We start from the raw sequence: 12,953 nt of genomic DNA, 5'->3' as shown, positions 1-12,953 counted from the left end.
ACAGGGGCCGAAGGCTTCAGGGACCTGGACCCCCCCATCTCGCGTCTCCCCTTTCCCACCCCAGCCTGGCCCCTGGAGGGGCCTCTGGTTCAAACCTTCGCGTGGCATTTTCACATTATTTAAAAAAGACAAAAAACAACTTTTTGGAGGAACGTGGGGCATGTGTGTGTTTCGGGAGATGAAGAGGGGAGGCTGCAGGGACCGGGTGCTGTCCAGGAGATATGGCCATCCTCACAGCCCCATCTGACAGGAACATCGAGGCTCAGAAAGGCAGAAATGCCTGTGTGGCAGCGAGACCCCCGGCTTCTCCACTTCTCTGGATCTCAGTCTGGTGTCGGCATCACCGACTTCTGCTGCAGCCTCAACTTACAGTTCAGGAGGTGACGAGGAGCCGGCGAGGGTTCGGGAAGGGGGCAGGTTATGGTCAGAGCTGGGTTTCTGCAAGGTGGCCAGAAGCTGTCCCAGGGCCAGGGCTGGAGAGGAAAATGCTCAGAAATGACCTGCCAGCACCCACACTGGATCATGGCCACATCCCACGCACCTCAGAACGGCACTGCCTGTGCCTCGAGGCACAGACCCTCTGCCTCGAGGGTCAGAATCTATCTCCCTGCTCATGGTAACTGTGCCTCAGTTTACCTGTTTCTCCATGTGACCGCCCACCTCTCTGACATTCTCTTGCCTTCCCAATTGAACTTCTCCATTCAAATTTCTTTTTGTTTTTTTGTCCCTTTAGCTCCCTATTTCACCCGGTCCCAGTTCTGTCTTTGTTTTCCCATCCCATGTCTTCAGCCTCTTTCTTCTCATCTATTTCTTCGTCTGAGTATCACCCCATCTCTACTTCTTTCTCCTTGTCTGTGTGTCCCCATCACCTTCCTGTCTCTATTATGTCTTTCTGCCACGGGTTTTTGTCTCTATTTCTTTTTCTCAATTTGTCCTGGTCTCTTGACTGATTCTGTCTCCATCTTTCTTTTTTTCTTCTGATTGGGTCTTTGCATCTCTGATCTCCTGGCTTCAACCTGTCTTCCACCCCCACCCGCCGTCACCTTGGTACCAGATTCATGTGTGTATATGAAGGAAGCAGTTTGGATGAGGGAGGAGGGAAGGGGTCAGGAGTGGGGACCCAGCTGGGATGCTGTGTGGACTCCTGGCTTAGGAATTAAGATGATGAGAGCATTAGGGTCACATGTAAGTTGTGGGCAATGGAGGAAGAGCGAATGAGAGGATTAGGTTTTGCCTCTGTTCCCTACTGCCACTTCTGATAGATCTGGTGGTTCTTGAACTGATCTTGTAACATGTCTGCCCAGGGTGGGTGCTGCATGGAACCCAGCCAGGTCAGGCAGTGAGAGCCTAGGCTCCAGGGTCTGAGGGAGGAGGGGGCTGGGGGCCTGGACTCCCGGGTCTGAGCGTGAAGGGGTGTATTAGCTCACTAGGGCTGCTGTAACAAAGTTCCACAAATTGAGTGGCTTAAACCAGACATTTATTGTCTCAGTTCTGGAGGCTAGATGTCCAAGATCAAGGTGTCGGCAGAGTTGGTTCCTTCTAAGGGAGAATCTATTCCAGGCCTGTCTCCTAGCTTCCAGTGGTTGTCTGGCAATCTTTGGTGTTCCTTGGCTTGCAGAAGCATCACCCCGATCTCTGCCTTCATCATCACATGGGCTTCTCTCCTTGCATGTGTGTCTCTGTGTCCCTTTGTATAAGGACACCAGTCAAATTGGATTAGGGCCCACACTAATGACCTCATCTTAACTAATTGTATCTGCAATGATCCTATTTTGGAATAAGATCACATTGTGAGGTTTTGGGAGTTAGGACTTCAATATATGGATTTGTGGGGGACACGGTTCAACCCGTAACAAGGGGGTTGGGAGTATGGGGTCCTGGGAGAGGAGGGAGCTGAAAGCCAGAATTCTCCATCCTTGGGGAGAAGACGGATTGGGGGCAAAACTGAAGGACAATTCTGAGGTGACTGGAGTCTGATTTTAATGTTCCACAGGCATCTCCAGCTTAATTTGGCTAAAACAGAACCACTGATTTCTCCCCCGATAAATCCCCTCTTTAGCCATCTCAGTAAATGACATTGCCATTCACCAGCTGCTCAAGCTAGAATCCCAGAGTTGACCCAGCCCTCAGCAAGTCTTGCTGGCTCCTCTTCCAGAGTCATGCAGGTCCAGGTCTCTCCAAGTCTATGGCCACACCCTCTTACACCCGAGTTGACAGCACAGCCTCCTAACTTACCTCCCTGCTACCGCCCCTGCTCACCTCCCAATTACTTTCCTGCAACAGCCAAAGGCCCCCTCCTGCAACATCAACCCAAATACATCACTCTCCTGTGTCATGACCTTGGATAGCTTCCCATCCGCCAAGAGTACATTCAAAGTCCTAACGTGGCTGTCCAGGCCCCAAAGGATTGGGCCCAGGCATTTCCTCCATTTCCCATCACCCCAGCCCCACTCCACCAACACCGTACAGGCACACCAACAGGTTGTCAGTGACTCCAACACAATGTGCCTTTTCCTGCCTTGGCACATGCTGTTCCCTTTGCCTGGAATGCTCTTCTGGGGCATCTCCACTGAGCCAGCTACTTACCCACAATAGGCACTCGGTACCTATGGGTTCATTCCATGGAGGAGAGCAACACAGGGGGAGACAGTGGTGGGACCCTCCATCGACCCAGGGATCTCATTTCCCATGACTTTCTTGGGTCAATGACTCCATTTCCGTGGAATTTTTGAGAGGAGTTGGGAATTCAATTTCCTCATTTGGGAACTTCATTCCCCATCAGCCCCTGGGGTGGAAGCGGTCAGGCAGGGCCTTGTTTCCCAACCTGAGGAAGTGGGGGGCAGGGGATCAGCCGAAGGGAAACCCAACACGGGAGTCTTAAGAAACTACATTTCCCAGGAGACCTCCAGAATGGCTCTCCCGACAGTGGGGCGGCCAGCGCCGCATAGCTTGCTGGGAATTGTAGTCCGGCAGTCTCCCGGGGAGGGGGGGTGCTGGGTGCACCACCTTGGAGTTGTTACAGCTATTAGGAGCTTTCACACCGGCGGATGTCTGTGGCCAAGGGCGGGCTGCGTCAACGCCCGAGACCCGGGATCTTCCACACCCCATTGGCAGCACTCAACAATTAGGAGTTAGATCCCTTGGGGACACGGAGGATAACTGCAGTTCAGGCACGCCCTGGGACGACAGGCTTCCCTTCCAGCAGGGGCTTGGTCCTGGGCCTGTCTGGAGTTGTGGTTTCTCGAACTAAATCCTCCTCGGCTGCAGATCTGGACGTAGGAGAGAGACGGGGCCTCCCGACACCCCTCTCGGGATCCACGTGCTTTTGTTCCTTGGGGACACCACGCACACCCCAAGCTGGAAGGCAAAGGGGGACAAGCCTGGACCCGGGGCTCAAGGGTACCCCACCCCCCAAGGTTTCACCCTCAAAGAATGCGGTCCTTACACTTTTGTAAGCTGTCAGATTCCCGGGAAAGGAGATGTTATAAAAATGCCGGTTCTCAGCACTACCCCTGCTTCGTGTAAAATGTCTTCCAAAGGATGATCCTCTAGTGGCTGAGAAACCCGGTTCAATTGGCCCAGAGTCCCACCCTCTTGGCCCCAAAGCCTCACCCCACCTACACTGGTCCCAACCTATTCCCGACACCACTGACCTCTAGCCCAGCCGATCAGATATTATCCGTTGCGCCTCAAAGACCACAAGCCCATGAGAGCAAAGGTGGGATGAATGTCTGCCTGGCGCCCGGCTGTCAAGTAATGTCTAGAATGAATGGTAGACCTCGTCCCGGAAGCTCTGCATACCTGCATTCTCAGCACCCTTCAGTTCTGATGCAACGCTAACTCCAACCCGGTTAAACTTCTTCCTTTACTCCACCCCCACGGGCTATGGGTGAAACCAGAACTGAGCCATCCAGGAGATGCCCGGTTCGTTCAGCTGCACGGACAGCACCCTTTCTTCACGCGTTAGTTACCAGGCCAGCGCCACCAAGCACCTCAGCTCCACCAACCCCAAGAGATGAGGGGGTCCGCAGGCCGCGAATGGTTAAATAAGATTACCAACAGCGTATTAATTACAAATAATGAGGGAGGAGCTAGAGGAGATGAGTTTTCCAAACGGGGAACCAGGATCCGCAGCCCCAGGGCCCGGGGGTCCGGCCACCCGGGCAAGGCAGCTCCGTAATAAATAATGGAGTTGGGGGCAGGGGGTCAGGGTTGCTCCTGCTTCTTCTTGACAGAAATCCGCTTCTTCCTTGCGGCCAACATCTCATAGAACGGGTCCACGCTCACGGCAGCCCTGCAGAAGGGGCGGGAACCCAGGGTGAGGGCCGAGGGGCCTGGGCCCCCGGCCACCCCCTCCCCAAGGACTCCGGGGCGCAGGCTCACTGGATGGACTTGATCCACTCGTCCTTCTCCTCCTGCGTGGGGGCCGAGATCCGGTACACCATGTGGTTGCCCTCAACCACCCGGCCATCTGCCTCTGTCTTGCAGGCTTTGATGAGCTGCCCCTTGTTGTTGCGGATGTAGAGCTCGAAGCAGTTCTGGGTAGACACGAGACGATGGACAGCTGGGAAGAGCCAGCCCTGGGGCCAGGGGAGACCCCCCGACACGGCAGGACGGGGTACAGGGAAGGTCTTACTGGTTTCCGGGGGTCGTCCACCTCGCGGATGCTCAGATTCTCCAGGGGGATAATTCCTCGGGGCTCCTTGTCCTGAGAGAACGAGTTTGACCGGATTCAGACTTCCAGTCTCCCCCCCACCCCCAGCCCCCCGCCTCCCGCAGACTCAGGAGTCTGGCCCCCTGCCCCTCGGCCCTGCCCTCACCGTCGTGTACTCAAAATAGTAGAGGCAGTTGTCCGTGAGGATAAACCAGCGCCGCTTCCACGTCTTCACCCGGCCCCCTGGAAGGGAAGGGGGGTAGGGGGCCCGGGCTCAACAGGGGGACAGGGCCTCTGGGAGGGCGGGGACGGGGGGCAGGGGGTGGTGAGAGACAGAGCGAGTGCAGGGAAGGTGGGGCTGTCAGGGCCTCGGACAGAGCGATGCGTGGGAAGCCGGACAAGCAGGACGAGGCATGGTGTCTGGGCCCCGGGAACCGGTCCACCCCCAGCGTGCGGCTCTACACTCTCTAAGCCTGTGTGTCGACTCGGGTCAGGGCCCTCAGCCCCCCAGCTATGGGCCCGAGGCCAGGGCAGCCCCCTCCCCTTGTGCCATGTCGGGGAACAAGGACGGGGCCGGCCTTGTACCTACCTCCTGGGGCAGACAGCGAGAAAGCAGGCAGGACCAGGCGAGAAGGGAAGGCGGAAGAATGGGGTGCCCCCGAGAGCCGCAGGGTTGGGGAGGGAAGGGATGCGCAGGGGGTGGCACAGAGATTGACAGAAACAGCAGAGAGAAACACGCAGAGGAGGAGGGAGGGAGGGAGGGAGAGAGAGGGAAGAAAACCAGTTACATCCACATGAGGGAGGAACGGCCTGCCCCTGTCCCACCCCGGGACGCTGAGGATCCTGAGCCGCACTGAGGCGGCCAAGAGCACCTCCCTGCGCCAGTGCCCGGCTCCGGCCCAACCCCTAGGATGTGTCCCAGGCCAGGAGGGCCTTCCACTGCCACGGTGAAGACGTCTCTATAGGAAAGTCATCCCCACTAGGCAGAAGACAAAACCCCCAGTCATTGGGCCAAGTTGGGCATGGGGACTCATGTCAGCACCAGTACAAACTGGCTGTGTGACCTTAGGACAACCACTTGCTCTCTGTGGACTCCAGTCTGGGGACCCGCTCCAGCCCACACCTTCCTGCTTCAAAGTGACCTGCTTCTGGGCTCCCTGTGACCCTGCAAGGATTAAACTGCAGTAATAATGACTTTTATTAACCATCTTTGTGAATATAACCACCACCACAGATTCCCTTTCCTGTGTTTTAGTGTTTAAGAGGTGCCTTCTTCTAATGACCTTGTGACGTGCTCTGGTCAGAGATCTGGGTCTAAGGCCACCTCTGCCCAGTGCTGCTATACAGTGACCGAACCTGAATCTCCTCATCCAAGAAATGGGAAGGACTCCTACTGCTGGGCGCGGTTTGGAAGAGAACCAGCTCCTCAGGAAGCTGCCCCTCCTGCTTTTCTTTCCCACCCACTCACTGCCAGGAGCACCATTTGGCCTTCCTTGAAGAATCTAAATTCCTCCCAGACCTCGCAGACCTGTCGGCCTCCCTCGGAGCTGATGCAGGAATCCATCCACCCCAGCAAGTTGTATGGAAGGAGTGATTCGCATTTTTTATGCACCAGGGACCTGCTACTGTGGCTGGAGAAGCGATTCCTCCATTTAGGAGCAGAATTCCATGGGGGTGGGGCACTGTGGATGATGAGACGTGAACAAAGTCCTGCCTTGACCCTGTGCCAGGCTGGAAGCTTCCTCTGGGCCATCCCACTGTCTGGGCTGCCTTCACTGTCCAAGCCGGACTATATAATTCCTCACGAGATTCTCTGTCTCCCTGGGGCAGCCACTCACTGCTCCTCCATTAAAAAGCCACCGCTGGGACTTCCCTGGTGCAGTGGATAAGACTCCGCGCTCCCAATGCAGGGGGCCCGGGTTCCATCCCTGGTCAGGGAACTAGATCCCACATGAATGCCGCAACTAAGGAGCCCGCCTGCCTCAACTAAGACCTGGCTCAGCCAAAAAAAAAAAAAAAAAAAAAAGCCACCGCTGACCCTACCAGGGCACCTACTACCAGGCCCAGCTCCAAGCCAACGGCTCTCAACCTGGGCCATGCGCTGGAACCACCTGGAGAGCTTTCACCGTGACTGATGGCCTATCCTGCTCCCGGTGACCCAACCTCACAAGCCTGTGGACTGGCCATTGCAGTTTTCGGGTCAATCTCTGGGCAGCCAGGGTTGAGAACCACTCCAATCCTCAGCCAGATGTACCTGTCAGACCTCTGCTAACTAACCCCGAATTTGCTGGTGCCATGTGTTCCAAGGGTCACTGGCCCCTGCCCCATCCATCCCATCGTGGCCAGGGGCTCCCGATTCACCTAAGCCAGCCAGGGTGCGTCCCCCACTCCCCACCAGGAACCAATCCAACCAGCTGAGAAGTCCACCAGGGTATTCTGAGACCCGTTTCCTCATTTCTGCAGGCTCTTTTCTGCCTAAGGGAGATGTTCTGGGGAGGTATGATGCCCCTAAAATAGCCACCACGCTACTGGGCTGATGAGGAGGTAACATACCATGTTATGGGGATAAACGCAAGAGTGTCATAGTCGGTCTGCCTCGGACCCCCAAGAGTTCCCTCCAAGTGAGGTAACAGGCTCCCAGGCATCCCAATTCCTTGGGCTATTTTCTGTTCACTACAGCTGAGAGCATCCTGAGTGAACACTCTCCCCCCAGAGGGGGACTGGGCGATCTGGTTCTTGGCTGTGCCCTCAGTGCCTAAACCAGGGCCTGGCACAAAGAAGGGGTTCAGCAAATATGTATGGGTGAACAGAAGGGGTTAGGGAGCACTGAATACAAGCCCGGCCCTGGGCTTGGGCCCGGCACACAGGGCTGAACTCGTTTTCGGCCCATTTTTCAGGATGTGGAAACTGAGGTTCAGAGAGGTGGAATCGCTGGCCTAAGGTCACATAGCGGGTACGTGAGAAAGCTGAGTCCAGAGCCTGGGGCCCACTAACCTCCCCCCTGCAGAGGCAGCCAGCAGTGTCAGCAAGGGACGTACCCAGCTTAAGGAGCCAGCCCTCCCGGTCCGGGTTGAAGAAGGTGTGGGTCAGATCGTTCCCATCATCCTCAGGAATCTTGAAGGGCTCATTTCGGATGCTGTCGTAGAGGTTCTGAGGGGCGAAGGCATGGTCAGCAATTCCAGGCTCCTGGGACCCTCCCAGGGCTACTTGGCAGTGGGGAGGGGGCTCCAGCAACCAAGGAGCCAATGAGACCATGGGTGGGACGGCAGGTGGGATGGTGCAGGGAGGGAGGGAGGGAGGGAGGAGGCCGGGAGAAAAGGGAAGCAGAAAGCAGAAGAGTGGAGGGAGCCCCAGGGAGGTGAGAGAGGAGGAAAGATTAAAAAAATATGTGGAAACACAGACATAGAAAGAGCTGCTAGGTTCTGAGAGAGGCCGACAGGCAGGTGGAGAATGGGACACACCAAGACCCTGGAAGAGTCACAGAGCCAGAGAGAGACAGAAAAGAGAAAGAGAGAGACAAGACATGCAGCCAGAGAGAAAGAAAGAGGAAAGAAATGGACATGCTGGCGTGACCATGCTGTCCACAGGCAAGGCGATGATCCCGGGTGGGGAGCTCAGGCCCTGGGACACCCGCAGGGAGGAGGGCCCACGGCAGGATGAGGGACAGGGCTGAGGGGGCTGGGGGAGGGGGAGGGGGGCCTGACCCTGAGCAGCTCCTCAGGCAGGTCCCCGCCCTCATTGATGCCCCGGTTCATGGCCACGAAGCGCTCCAGGCCCGGCTTGTCCCGGACGTTGGGGTTGTGAAGGCTGGTGTTCAGCATGATCACGGCGAAGGACAGCACGTAGCACGTGTCTGCATTGGACAGTCAGGGGGGTGATGACTGGGGCATATGGGCCCCCAGGACGCGAGAGGTCAAGCCCCCAGCTCCCTCCTTCCCCAGGACCCAGGAGCCTGGGCCCCCACCTGTGGACTGGAAAACCCCGGGGTTGCATAGGCAGTAGCGCTGGGCAAAGGCTTCCATCATCCGGTCAATCTTCTGGGCTTCTCCAGGGAGGCGGAAGCTCCAGAGGAACTGTCTGCGTCAGAGAGGGGCCAGGTGTCGATGCCAGGACTGGCAGGACCCCCTCCCCACTCTCAGTCCCCGTGATAGGAACTGGCCAAGGAGAGCTCCACGCTTGTGGCCAATCTGACCACTGAGCATCGGCCATGAGACTTGTGGTGGATTTATATGGAAACACCCTCCTTTGTACTAAGGTTGCTGAACGGGTCTGATGGTTGCTAGGGGCTTCTGCTATCATGTGGAAGGAGGGTCTGCAGCGAGCAATGCCCACACCATGGCGAGCACAATCAAGAGAAAGAGAGAGTTGTCCTTCTGACACCATTTGAGCACCTGGATACAGGTATGCCGGGAGGAAGCCCCACTGTGGACTTTGGTGTCACGTGAAGGCAAGCCATTCCCTGATTTCTGTTGCTGTTTTGTTTTGAGCAGGGATCATCACTTGGAAAGAAAGCCCTGACATGTACCTTCCTGCCCCTCCAACCTCGTCCCTCTCACCTGAGGGCCTGCACCAGATTGAGGTCGGTGAACTCATGCAGATCCACGAAGGCGTGGAGCACGGCCAGGTTCAGCTCTTCCCTGGGAGGACAGGGACGAAGTCACGCGCAGGAAGGGGCTTAGGGAGGTGGGCGTGCGAGTGGACAGGAGGCGAAGGAGTGGGGAGGCTGCGGCCCCTCTTCTGCACAGAGGCTACCCCTGTAGCCGGTGAAAGTTTTGGCCAAGCCCCCGTCACAGGCCTGGCACCAGGGCAGGGATAACTCAGAAGGCTCTTGGGAGGACTGTCTGCCTCGAGAACCCTGGCTCTGCTGGCCATCACCTCTCTCCGAGGAGCCCCAGGTTCCACAGATGCCCTGTGGAGATGGTCTCCCAGCCCCCAGTGCCCTGTGGAGATGGTCCCCCATCCCCCATAGGTCCATGGACAATCCCAGTGCACCCCAGATGTCCACAAAACGACCCCCACAACGCCAGATATCCGGACCATCTCCATGCACTCCAGATGTCCACAGACAATCCCCAGAAATCTACAGATGACCCCCCACACCCCCAGACTCCCCGGAGAGTCCCTATGCACCCCAGATGCCCACAGATGGTCTCTGTACTGCAGATATCCAGAAAGTTCCACACACCCTAGATGTCCACACAATCCCTAAGCATCCCAAACATCCACAGATGGTCCTGTGCACCTCAGACGTTCACACAGTCTCTACACACCCCAGGTGCTCACAGATGGTCCCCAAGTTTCCCAGACTTCACAGGAGGTCCCCACGCACCCCGGATGTCTAGACGGTCCCTGCACATTCCCAACATCCACAGATGATCTCCATGTACCCCAGATGTCCATAAATCCCTAGGTACCCCCGGATATCCACAGTTGGTCCCCATACTCCCAACATCCAATCTCAGGCACCCTACACTTCTAGATGGTCCCCGCACACCCTGGATGTCCAGATGGCCCTCATGCTCTCAGATGTCCATGCGCCCCCTGTGCTCCCTAGATATCCACTGATGACCCCCCCACTTCCTAGCGGTCCACATCATTCCCATGCACACCAGTTGTCTACACACCATTCTCACACTCCCATGCCACCCACAGATGTTCTCCACTGTCCCCAGACCTAAATGGATAGTCCCCACATTGCCCAGATGTCCACAAAGGTCCCACACCCCCCAGATGCTCACAGATGGTCCCCAGGTTCCCCAGAAGGTCCCAGGCTCCCCCAGACTCCTGTCAGCCCATTTTGTCAAAATCCAGTCAAAAGGCTGATCTATCAGGGCCTCTTCTCGGGAGGAGTTGGGTGCATGGGGCCGAGGTGAGAGGCCAAGCAGGAGGTGGTGGGGGGCAGGGGGCGGGTCTCACCTCTCCCCCAGGTAGTCCCCGATGGCCGTCTTGTTCAGGCCTTCGCCCTTGTACAGGAAGCGGGCGATCTCCTCGGGTGTGTTCTGCAGAAGTTCATTCTCCACCAGGAACTGGATCCCCTGGGGGGCGGGAGCTGGATCTCAGGGCTGGGTACTCAGAAAGCCACCCCCCTCCCCCCACATCCTCAGAAACCAGAGCCTCCAAAGCCAGCCCCACCCTCCACGGAGTAGGGCCGAGGTTTACTCTCAGGCTTTTCCCAGGTCCTTAAATACCATCCGTCCCACGGCTTAGCCTTTGCATCTACTGTTCCTTCTGCCTCTGCCTGGTTAATTCCAGCCCCCCGGAAGCAGGGTCTGGCAAGGAACAGGAGCTCCGTGAATGTTTGCTGAATGACTGAACAAACTACCATTGCTTTGGACAAGAAGAATAAAGTGGGAAACTGTCAGTAGACAGCAGTCCATCAAGGACTGTGAGGGCCAAGCCTCAGGCTGGACTAAAGCTTTCTCAGGTTCTCCTGATGCCACGAGGACCACCACTGTGGCTATATCTCACTCTGGATCATGGTATCCATGTCTAGGGGCTCCCTGAGGGCAAGGCAGGGTCAAACTCTTCTCTGGGTCCTCAGCATTGCCTAGCAGAGGGGCAGGCCCGAGGGAGGCCTCAGGAAATGGGTATAAAATGAACGACTGAATGAACGAACAAACATCTTTCCTCCACCTGGTGAACACTAACTCATCCTTCAAACCTGACCCGAATATAACCCTCCTGAGTGAAGCCCTCCTTGATGCCACCAGGCTTGCTCCCCTGAGTGTCCACATCCCTGGTACCTCTCTCTCTCTGTCATGGCACTTGTCAACCCTCTTCTGTACACGTCACTGTCCATATTCCCTACCAGACTCAATCGAGCTCCACCTGGGGACTCCAAGTGACAACAGAAGTGGGCCCTAAAGTATGAGCAAAAAGGGGAAGAAGACCTCCCGGGCAAAAGTTCCAGCCCAGGAACAAATGCAGCCAATATCTGAATCCAGGGATCGGGACCAAGTCTGTGCACCTAAGGTAGACCTTTAACCACCATACTTCTGGAACAGAGAGATGCCAGAATCCCCCGTCTGGATGTCTCCCTGGTTGATCCCAGCCCTGTGGCCCCAAGCACCTTTTTGGGGTCCATATTGAACTTCTTCCTGCCCATTGCCATTTTCCGGTTCCGTTGCAAGGTCCTGCTGCAGGGACAGAGAACGGAGGGTGGAGGGTCAATGCCTGGGCATCCCTGGCCCTGGCCTGGCCTCATGACCCCCAGGTTCCCTGCCCCAGACCTCACCTGCCCTCAATGGCCTCCAGACCCTCCACCTCGCTCATGGCTTCGCTGAGCTCCTCGCGCAGGCGCTGGATCTCCACCAGCAGCTCCTGCTTCCGCCGCCGGATGTTCTCTAGCTCCATCCGCTCCTCCGGAGTCAGGTCCGGGGGTTCTGGGGGAGGGCATCAGGGGTGGGAAGTCAGTTCTGGGGACTGGGAGCATGGACTTCTGAACTCTGGGGGAGGACAGGGCTCCTAGGTTCAGGGGCAGGAGGAGGATGAGAGTCCAGCCTCCTGTCCACTGGAAGAAGGAGTAAGGCCTAGATTCCTCAGTCCAGGGGAGGAAGGGCTAGGAATCTAGACACTTTAGTCCTGAGGGAGAAGGGGACTGGGAACCTGAACTCTTAGGTCTGTGGGGAAAAAAGGGCTGGAAGCTTGAACTTCGGTCCATTACTTGAAAGGAGGCTGAGGCTGAGGCCTCGGTTTCCTGCCTCCATTCTTGGCGAGGTAGCTGTGGGTCTGTGTGTCCAGACTCTTGGGGTCCATGGAAAGCAACCATGGCAGGCGAAGCTGGTGACAGCTTGCAAGAGTTGACGAAGGGGGCGGGGCATCGAAGGCCCCCGTCCTCGCCTTAGTGGAATCTGTAGCCCCCAAGATCTCTCCTCACCCCCCCGTCCCCAGAAGCCCCCTCCCCTCTCCCAGCAGGCACTGGGCTCGCCCGGCCCCTCCAGAGGGAATGGTTCCTCCCCGGCCTCGCCTCCGCCGCTCCCACCCCCTCCCGCTGCCACCGGAAACAGGCTCGGCCCAAACAATGGCCTTGGAACGCCCCACTCTCCTGCCCCGCCGGAAGCCCGTCCCGTGCCCCACAAAAGCGAAGCGACGACTGAGCCGAACAGCTTCGCAGGGTGTGCGCCGGGAAGGAAAAAAAAAAAAGCTGGGGCCGAAACGCTCCCTCCGCTCACAGACGGCCCCGCCCCCCCCCGACTTACCATAGACACCGTCCTCCATGGCGGCTAGGAAGGCCCGCGGGGAGTCCGGGGCGGTCCCGCCGGTCGGGCCTGGATCCGCGTTGGCCCGCGGGCTCGGGTGA

The 12,953-nt window shown here is 57.3% G+C and overlaps 1 protein-coding gene and 1 long non-coding RNA gene across 2 annotated transcripts; both read right to left on the bottom strand.

Annotated features, from left to right (window-relative positions):
- Window positions 1-1,460: 1,460 nt before the first annotated feature.
- LOC307066510 lies at window positions 1,461-3,439 on the bottom strand. The gene is made up of 2 exons (XR_013811380.1): window positions 2,587-3,439; window positions 1,461-1,687 (listed from the first exon to the last, which is right to left on the bottom strand). It is a non-coding gene; the product is annotated as an uncharacterized lncRNA (long non-coding RNA).
- Window positions 3,440-4,058: 619 nt separating this feature from the next.
- On the bottom strand, window positions 4,059-12,953 carry CYTH2 (cytohesin 2). The gene is made up of 12 exons (XM_079723618.1): window positions 12,853-12,953; window positions 11,889-12,036; window positions 11,724-11,790; window positions 10,571-10,689; window positions 9,211-9,291; window positions 8,619-8,731; window positions 8,359-8,507; window positions 7,693-7,804; window positions 4,821-4,897; window positions 4,637-4,708; window positions 4,384-4,538; window positions 4,059-4,294 (listed from the first exon to the last, which is right to left on the bottom strand). Exons 1-12 carry the CDS (start codon window positions 12,869-12,871, stop codon window positions 4,207-4,209), a joined length of 1,200 nt encoding a protein of 399 aa, XP_079579744.1. The 5' UTR covers window positions 12,872-12,953; the 3' UTR covers window positions 4,059-4,206.

The sequence above is a fragment of the Hyperoodon ampullatus genome, assembly GCF_949752795.1.
Source record: "Hyperoodon ampullatus genome assembly, chromosome: 18".
NCBI classification, from domain to species: Eukaryota; Metazoa; Chordata; class Mammalia; order Artiodactyla; family Ziphiidae; genus Hyperoodon; species Hyperoodon ampullatus.
This window is presented reverse-complemented; position numbering and strand designations above follow the sequence as displayed.

Bases quoted from the DNA above. Each gene is read 5' to 3' on its own strand.
- CYTH2 (XM_079723618.1), bottom strand. The intron at 10,690-11,723 runs GTGCTTGGGGCC...CCCGCCCCCCAG, and splicing joins TCAATATGGACCCCAAAAAG to GGGATCCAGTTCCTGGTGGA. The intron at 8,732-9,210 runs GTGAGAGGGACG...TCTCTGACGCAG, and splicing joins AATCTGGTGCAGGCCCTCAG to ACAGTTCCTCTGGAGCTTCC.